General features: G+C 41.5%; 1 protein-coding gene across 1 annotated transcript; it reads right to left on the bottom strand.

Moving 5' to 3' along the window:
- Positions 1 to 7110: 7110 nt before the first annotated feature.
- On the bottom strand, positions 7111 to 9178 carry LOC136203926 (protein MAINTENANCE OF MERISTEMS-like). The gene is made up of 5 exons (XM_065995147.1): positions 8989 to 9178; positions 8544 to 8888; positions 7936 to 8489; positions 7435 to 7845; positions 7111 to 7330 (listed from the first exon to the last, which is right to left on the bottom strand). Exons 1-5 carry the CDS (start codon positions 9176 to 9178, stop codon positions 7202 to 7204), a joined length of 1629 nt encoding a protein of 542 aa, XP_065851219.1. The 3' UTR covers positions 7111 to 7201.
- Between the last annotated feature and the right edge of the window lie 723 nt (positions 9179 to 9901).

The following is a 9901-nucleotide window of genomic DNA, read 5'->3' as shown; positions in this document are numbered from 1 at the left end:
TCACGAATCATTTCTTGCTACACATGTTTGTATACTCCAAGATTCTTAAATTTTTTTTTTTTTTTTTTATTTTTATTGCCGTCCTATAATGTCTTCCTATCCCAACACATTCTAAGGCTAAATTATAGCCATGCTCCTTCAATTTTTCCTTAATTCCTTTATAATTCCAAAACCTCAAAACTCACATAAAAGCTCTTAACTTTGCCTTTTCTTTGTTACTTTCTTTACAAAATTTTGCTTTGAAATCATTTGGATTTTGTTTGGTTAGAAAAAATGAATGGACTATTTAGAGACAAAAAGCTTTCAAATAGTTATTTAAAAAAAAACAGAAGTATCATGTCAAATGTATCTCTAAACAAGTTTAATTCTTGGATTTTTTTAATTTTAAAGTTAATGCGGTCAATGGTCCCAAACGACCATAAAAAAAAGGTTAAAGTTTATAAATTTTTATATCCGACTTTAAAATTCACAAGCCATAAAAAAAGTATGAATGAAATTGAGGAGTCGTGGATGTAATTTATCCATATTTTAACTAATAAAAAAATCATAGTGACATAGAAGTGATGAACCCTAGCCTCTATTGGAGCAAAATGTTTTTGATTGAATAAAAGATGAATTACAAAAGTTTAAATGGGCTATATATACCCCTTAAACCCTAAAGGCAAAATTAGGATAAAGCTTAAATCTCTAACTTAGCTACATACAAGATAAAAGGGGTAAAATAGTAAAAGGATAAATAAAATGGCAAAGTAGCAAATGAGATAGTAGCAAGATTGTAATTAGGAGGTGGTCTAAAACTGGTGGAGCCTACAACAACAACAAGGCTCAAAGAGCTAGCCAAATCGTCCAAATAGCAAGGTTGGGCGTTTGACGCTTAGCACAGGCGCAGGTCGGCAATCTGCGCGAATTTTGCCGAGAAAATCAGGGAAGCTGGGTCGGTAACCTAGCCCTCGAAAAGGCTTTTTTCTTCCGTGTGTGTCCTTTTAGAGTCGCCTCACTGCATACCAATGATCCCAACCTTGCTTGGGACGTCTGAAACACCTGAGTGGCCTGGTTTAATGTAATTGATGACCGCATCACTCTTTCCTTTCTGAAAAAAAAATTGGATTCCAAATCTTGGTAAGGTAATCAAGTGACGTGTCCGGTTTGAATGGGCTCAAATCCCCGATGGAGACACCTTCCCAACTAATTCTGGAGTGCTACGTGATATGCATTTGCACTCACTTTCTTCACCACCTTGAATGGCTCATACCGCTTGGGTCGGAGCTTGATACTCGATGCACTAGTTAGACGTTCCTTACTCAAGTAAACCAAAACTTTATCTCCCACCTCAAATTACATGTCTCTCGGTGTTTATCTACATTGGATTTCAACTTGGAATCTCGTTCATCAAGTCTCGTTTTGACCTTTACGTGGATTTTTTTGGATCTCGAGGGCTAGATTTTGGACGGGGACACTAATATTTTCTCCCCTCTCAGGTTGTTCACAAGGTCAATAGTGTGGTTGGAAGTCTTGGTGTAGACTATCTTAAAAGGTGACTTCTCGGTTCCTGACTGAACGACCCCATTATAAGCAAACTTCGCTTGAGCAATCACGAAACCCCACGTCTTCAGTTTGTCTTTGCATTTGCTTCTGGAAAATATTACTTAAAGTTCAGTTTAGAGTTTTCGTTTGGTCATCCGTTTGTGGGTGGGTGGGTGGGTGGTGCTAAACTTTAAGGAGATATCAAACAATGCCCAAAGAATCCTCCAAAAATGGCTAAGAAACTTGGTGTCACTATAGATGAAAGAAAGACAGCCATTTTAGAAGAAAGTCAGTTCAATCCTCGCGCTAGCAATACCTCAGGATATCAAAATACCCGAAGTCGTGCATATGGCTTATGAACTTCAAAATCCTCAAGGGGCAATGCAAGTAATGACTTGTTTTAACTTTTACAATTGTTTCCAAAACAAACAAGCATACAATATTTTCTCTCTTCATTAAATCTATTGAAGGATCATACCCTATGAGTATGTATCTTAAATAGATTTTACGTAGTAAAGGGAAAACTATAAGCACTAGTTTTTATTGGGAATAAAACCATACTAAGGTCTAGATATGCTTATGAAAAGGTATTTGGAATACTTTTATCTCAGAAAATAAAAATCCTAACCCCTCAAGTAATATATTGGCCAAACATCCCGATTGGAATGAGGTATTTATAGTGTTTTCTCTTAGTTTAGTTAGAATTTTAATTAAATTAGAAGTTAGTATTTTAATTGGACACGTAATTCCCAATCACATAATACTCAATATATACATGTATGTATATATATGTGTAAATGGAGTAAACGTGCTCTGGCCTATTTACTGATCCATTTATAGTCGGGTATTGCTAAATACCGCCCTTAATTTCCGTTTCACCGCACTGTTTTGACCATTTTACCCTTGCCACTTTTTTCCCCCCTAAAACCTTAAAAACTCTCTCTAGTTTTCTCTCCCGAGCACAAATCCCGGATTTGAAAAAAATGGATCAAAACATTCCCGAAGACAATGAGTTCGAACACGAGGTAATATTACGAGAATTAAAAACGTTATTAATCATTTTTTTATTTTTTTTTATTCGAATTTTGCCTGGGCGGGTGGCGATTACCACCCGTTCCTTAGGCCGATCGGATGAACTACCCGATCGGCCTAAGGAACGAGTGGTAATCGCCACCCGCTCCACCCATGGAACGGGTGGTACGCGCCACCCGTTCCACCTTTGGAACGGGCAGTACGCGCTGCCCGTTTCCACCTATGGTGGAACGGGTAGCCTGCCCGTTCAGGCAAAAGTGGACAGAAATTGCCCCGAACTAATTTCGAACGGGAGAAATAGGCCCGAAGTATTTTTTTTTTGTAATTTTAATGTAAATTTTTCGTATATTCAGGTACCGATAGAAGATTGGAACCCCGATAACATTGATTATAGTTCGCGTTTTATAACGGATACCGTTTTCCCCTCCAGTCAGGATGCTATTGATTGGGCAAAAAAGATAGCTATTCAGAATGGGTTTGAGCTTGTAATATCTTCGCACAAAAATGGGGGTAAACAGAAGTTGTTGCGCTGTTCACGGGGTGAACGATATAGAGGTGTTGTGAAAAATGATGAAGATCCTGCAATTAGGAAAAGTAAAACTAAAGCGTGCCGATGTAAATTTCAGATTAAAGCCTATCAACATGCAGACCTTTCGGGATGGGGGATAAAGGCTAAGGCTGGGTTAACTGGAATGCATAACCATACAATGCGTATGTATCCAGAGGGAAGTCGGCAAATGAGCGGACTCAGTATCGCATCTAAACAAATTGTGCGTGATATGTCTTCAGCTCAAGCAAAGCCTTGTGCTATTTTAGCAGCAGTTAAAGAAAAACACCCAGAGGACAACTCAGTAATTAAACACATATATAATTACAGGGACAAAATGAGGAGGGACGCGTTTGAAGGTAGAGACCTGGCTAGTCAATTCTACCATATTGCTGTGGAGAACAAATATGTCAATTACACACAGGCTGATTCAGGTGTGATAACGCATGTGTTCATGGCACATCCAGAGTCAGTTGATATGTTCAGGACTTACCACTGGTATATCGGCATTGATTCAACGTACAAAACAAACAAGTACAAAATGCCGTTTGTTGAGATTGTTGGGATGACGCCATGCAATAATAACTTCAAGATAGCGTATGCTATTGTTAAAGACGAGACCGAAGGGAGCTATCGTTGGATTTTGCAAAGGCTGAAGATTTTGCTTGGGGATGATCTTAACCCGACCGTTGTTGTTAGTGACAGGGAGCTTGGGTTATTAAAGCCGATACAAGAAGTTTTTCCACAAGCAGCGCACTTGCTATGCACTTGGCATATTAATAAGGATGTGGAAGATCGTGTGTATAGAATCATTGGAGATAAAGGCCTTGCCTCTAAATTCAAGAATGGCAAATGGAGAACAATATTAGAATCATTAACCATTGAGGAGTACGAGACCAATCTTATGATGATGAAGGAAAAGATGAGCAGGTTCAAAGGAGTTATCTCGTATGTTGAGGAGACGTGGTTGGTGCATAAGGAGAAGTTTGTTGTTGCTTGGACAAAGGAGTTCCTACATTTTGGTAACACAACTACTTGTCGAGTGGAGAGCGAACATGCTAGTCTAAAGCAATGGCTCAATACGGCAACTGGGTCCCTTGACACGGTATGGCAGAAGGTTCACAAGCAGATTGAATCACAAGCAACCAATATAAGGTATTTGCAATTTCTTCTACTGCGATTTTGGAATTTGCATTTAGGGTTGTATCATTTCACTAACTAATAATAATTTTGTCTTCGTATCAGGTACATGCTTGAACAGTCGCGGCTTCGTCAATCAGTCACTTTCACCGGACGCCCATTAAGCCAACTTGTATTCAAAGTCTCTCATTATTGTCTGCAGTTGTTGAATCAAGAGTTAGAGCGTATGAGAGGGTTGAGCCATGAAGTGTACGTGCATTGCGGTTGTGTATTGAGAACATCGCATAAGATACCATGTGCATGTGAACTGAAACGAGCTTGTGATCTGGAACAAATGATCAATTCTGAGAGTGTTCACGTGTTTTGGAGAACACTTTTAATCAATCATGGTCACACTGATGAAAATGACGGGCGTAATGATCTGAACGAGGAGCAGCGATATTTTAAGTCCTTAGTGGACCAAGTCTCTAAAGCCGACCCATCCGTAATGCGTAATATTTCAATGTTTATCCATGATCAACTACACCCTGATCAAGCTCAGTACACCGAACCCGATGTTAAAATTAACGTGCGGGGGCGACCTAAGGTGAGCAAATCCACAAAACGTATGCCGAGTTCTTGGGAATATAATGAAACTCGTCGTGGACGGGCTCGTTCTACTAGTTCATCTAGGAGTCGTGGTAGAAGTGGCAGAATTAGCTCGTCATCCTCGGTACATAATGCTGCCTCATCAGGTAAATTATATCTGATAAACCTAACTTTTTTTATAATTGTTTTGCAATATAGAGTTGTTTTACACTAATATACATGAATGCAGATGGGAAAACGTATCATGGTTCTGAATTCGTACATTCCGATAAAATAGTTGGCATAATTAAACCATACGTCGAATCATACTACGACGTTGTAGGTGATGGAAATTGTGGTTTCCGTACGGTAGCAACTTACATTTTTGGTGACGAAGAAGCGTGGCAGACAGTTAGGCATCACATTCGAAATGAAGTAATTGCTAACCGTTGTTTGTATCAAAGAGTGTTTGTTGATACTGTTGATGCAGCTCTTCGTAGAGTAAGTTGGGACGGTGCAGGTTGTACGCCGGATTATTGGATGATCGTTTGGGATGACTTGTGGCCGGTTGCTACCATGTACAATTCTGCTATCATGTTATTTGGCTTCTCAGGTGGGGACACATTAGCGTTGTGTGGTACTATCTTACCATTGTATGCCGCATCGACTGCTACAAGACCATCACGTGAGATTTGTATAGCTCATTTAGGGAATCACTGCCAGCACTACATACGTTTAAATTTATCGCCTAACTTTCCGGTGCCCCCTATAGTACACTGGTGGTTTGTGCACCGAGGCCAAAGCGTTGTAGGATGGGAGCGCTTCTATCAGGATAGGGTGACACAGTGGACCAGATTGGCCCAACTTAGGGGATATTAGTGGTTGATATTCTATAATGTTACAGGTGAATTCTGATGAATTATGTGTGGTTCTGTAATGTTACAGGTGAATTGTGATGAATTTTGTGTGGTTCTGTAATGTTACAGGTGAATATTGATGAATTTTGTGTGGTTCTGTAATGTTACAGGTGAATTGTGATGAATTTTGTGTGGTTCTGTAATGTTACAGGTGAATATTGATGAATTTTGTGTGGTTCTGTAATGTTACAGGTGAATTGTGATGAATTTTGTGTGGTTCTGTAATGTTCCAGGTGAATATTGATGAATTTTGTGTGGTTCTGTAATGTTACAGGTGAATTGTGATGAATTTTGTGTGGTTCTGTAATGTTCCAGGTGAATATTGATGAATTTTGCTACTTCAGTTATCCACATTCCAACGTCTATATTCCAACGTCTATATTCCAACGGCTATATTCCAACGTCTATATTCCAACGTCTATATTCCAACGTCTATATTCTCCATCTATAAAATTAAACAATGTTGCTACTTCAGTTATCCACATTTACTCTTTACATTACGATCAACGAAAACTCTCAAACATAAATGGCTTCATCTGATTTTACAAACGAGTTCCCTAATTTTCCTCCCGAGAAAAGCATAGTTTCAACTTTGAATAAGTCTGATTGCACGACGAAGATGCTTGATTATCAATACTACGCAATTCGTGTATATGGAGAGACATTTGTGAGTCCAACAATGTTCCATCCTGAATTTCCATTTATGTTTTGCTTCAAGCTTCCGTCTGCTGGTGAGTTTCCAATATACTCACTACACATGCTGTGGTTCTTATGTTATATGTATTACATGCCTTTTGAATTTGCTCTAGAGGAATGGTTGAACAATTTGAATGAAGGAAATATTCCTAGTCATATTCAAACATTTCTGAAGTGGTTTATGCCTATTGATGACTGGAAAGCTATGTTCGCCAGACTATTGCGTGATAATCAGAGGGGAATCATCCCTAAAAAAAATTTCAACTCCATCATCTTTTTAAGATGGACAGAGTCTGAAATTTCTCATGAGGTTCATCGAACTTATCCTTACTCGATCGTGAAAAATTGGGATCGCTATAAATTAGAGGTTCGAGTACTACAGAGTATCAGCGCTTCAAAGAACGATTACCTGCCAGGACGAGCTTGGCCAAGAAATAGAGGAAATGCTCCATGGAACATTTTTCCTGTGGAATATGAGACGAATATTGCAGAGGAGAAAGAGATATACCTTGCAATACAGTCAGGTGTACCAGCGACATCTTCACCAAACATTCAGGTGTACGAAGAAGATAGTGACTAATGTCTTTTTTTCCGGTTTATGTCGTTGTAATGTCTTTTTTCAGTTTATGTCGTTCTAATGTATTTTTACAGTTTATGTCGTTCTAATGTATTCTTAAATTTGCAATAATAACAAAACATACCACAAAAAAGTACTAAAATATCAATCCACCAAATTCTGTCAAAATAGTACTAAAATACTACAAAATACAGTCATAACTCACTTGGCCAAATGCCAAGCATCCATAATCTCCTCTAACGACTGCCTATATACAATCGCAGCATCCTCGTCCAGATGACTCATGTGATCCAGCACAGTTTCACCCCAGCCAGATAATCGACTAACCCACTGTAAAAAAGTAAGGAACAAAAAACAAGGTTAATATCATTTCACATTTTAGTAAATATCATTTCACATTACTAGACCAGTCAAGAAAACCAAAAATAACTTACAATCTCACTGTTCGAGCGAGTATAAACAGCCGGTCCGGGTGCAACAATCTCCGGAAGTAGACGAGGGTGTGAGTGACGGGTGTACCAATGCATGTACTGATCCTCACAATCTGATGGAGTATGTGCTGGAGTGAATACAGACAGTATAAGGACGGACGACTGGGGAAAAGAGTCCCAAATACCCTGCACCATCACAGCTGGCACCTCTACACGATACTTCAAACTGGTCCACGGGCGAACAGCCTTAGAAGGCTGCAATATCGGTCTAGGAATGGTCTGCACATGTCCAAGCTGTCGAAGGCATCGCCCCGGCATGTACGGCTCGATCACATCCCGATACCGTATCCATCCAGAATATAGAGTCCTCGGGGTCTCAGTAATGGCATCAGGGCCATACGGCATCCACATGACCTACAGATGTATAAAATTACATTAACACATACAAGTAATACACAAATTTGTTTTAATTGAATAGTATTTATAATTATAAAGCAAGTATACCTCATCTGCTGTCAACACATCAAGCCGGGCACGAAATGCTCTCAACCGCTCATCGCTCTTCTCCATCGATATAGATGGCCACAACGAAGCCCTAGGAAGATCCGGGTCAACTGTAACTGCCTCTCGATGTGGCCTGAAGCAAGGAAAATACTCGTAAATCCAGGACTGGAGCAATGTCATACAACCCGTCATCTGCCCGCAATCTCCTCTGGTAGCAATACCAAGATGACGGTATAGATATGCTAGTGCAGCTGATCCCCAAGAAAGTCCAACGGCTCCAGCCGCCGAGTCCTGCACCTCTAACAGACAAGAAGGTCGGATGCGGTCACCACTCTTGTCTACGAACAAGGTGGAACCGAGCATCAGCCACGTCCAAGCTATAGCCTGGGTCTCAGGAATCCGATCACCTCCACAGCGCTCCATGATGGAAGCGGCTCGTATACCACCAGAAGCATAATGACGGGAATCTAACTCAACCCGAGTCGCCCCAAACAAATCCATCACGCACTCCTTAAGCTCATCAACAGTCGCATCAGCAGTCACCATGGCACCATCTACGGGGATGCGCAATATCTCCCACACATCATGCATCAAAATGGTCATCTCGCCAAATGGCATGTGAAATGATGACGTGTCTGGCTGCCACCGCTCAACAAATGCTGTGATCAGTGCAGCATCTATGTGACTGTGCATAATACCAGGTAAATGGAACAAGCCAGATGACTCGATACGCGACTGAATCGTCCGGGAAGAACCACTGTACCATAATCTCAGCTTCGTGCAATACCCTGATCTGGTATGACACCTAAGGACGCCCATGTCCTGACCGGCCCATATAGCACATGCAATATGTCCCAAAAAGCTCGGGATCACAGCACCATCAAATGGACCCCCGGGGACGGGGTCCTTCACAACCCAGTCATCCTCTACACTCCTCGATCGCTTGCTGCTACCTGAAATTACAGCAAACGGTAGACATTAATTTTTTAGTATATTTTTCAATAATCACGATTAACACAAATACAAATAAACACATTTTTTAATTTCTCTTACCAGAAAAAGATGCTGCGGTAGAAGAAAATCGTCCGTCTCGACCCCTCGTCACAACGCCACGATCTATGGGGATAGTATCAGCACTAGGACGATGCATAGAAGCATCCCCGTCCATGTCTATACCAGCCGCCTCATCCCGTCCCTCAGCACGCTCCGCCTGTGCAGCATGTGCCCTCCGGGCGTCCGCCATAAACCGCTGCTGCTCCTCCCGGTCCCGCCGAGCAGATGCAGTAATAGGACGTGAAGACGTGCGTCTAGGGTCAGCTCCCTCCTTATCCTGTAATATTATTTATTTATAAGGTATATTCAATTTAACATATTTTTTTTTTCTATACGTTCGGGTTTGCCTACGCCCGGTCCGTGCAATTTTTTTTTAAAAAAATTCAAAATTTGCCCCTTTTTGGCCTGGGCGGGTGGTTTACACCACCTGCCCTAAGGGCCAAACGGGTGCGGCGCACCAGTCGGCCTTAGGGCCGACCAGTGCGCCGCAAATGTTTGGCCCTTAGGCCAAACGGGTGGAGCGCATGCGTTGTACGCGTTCCACCTTAAGTGGAACGCGTACGTCGAGCGATCCACCCTAAGGTGGATCGCATGCGCCGCGCGCTCCGCCTTACGGTGGAGCGCGTGCGTCGTGCGATCCACCCTAAGGTGGATCGCTCGGCACTATGCATCTCCACCTACGGTGGAACGCATAGTTCATGCGTTCCACCGTAGGCGGAGATGGATTCCGGCGCCCGCCTAGGCGAAATTCTGGGATTTTAATCCCGAATTTCGGCCCGATTACTCACGATTTTGATAAAAATTTTTATGGAAATACTTACCGTAATACCCATGTATCCTTTGCCGATGCCTCCTCTTCGTGCCATCTCGTTTTTGGTCGGTTTTTTTTAGAATGGAAAAGATGTTGAGAGGA

Source organism: Euphorbia lathyris, chromosome 8 (genome assembly GCF_963576675.1).
Source record: "Euphorbia lathyris chromosome 8, ddEupLath1.1, whole genome shotgun sequence".
NCBI lineage: Eukaryota > Viridiplantae > Streptophyta > Magnoliopsida > Malpighiales > Euphorbiaceae > Euphorbia > Euphorbia lathyris.
Note: the sequence above shows the minus strand (reverse complement) of the source record. Positions and strands in the feature narration are given on the sequence as shown.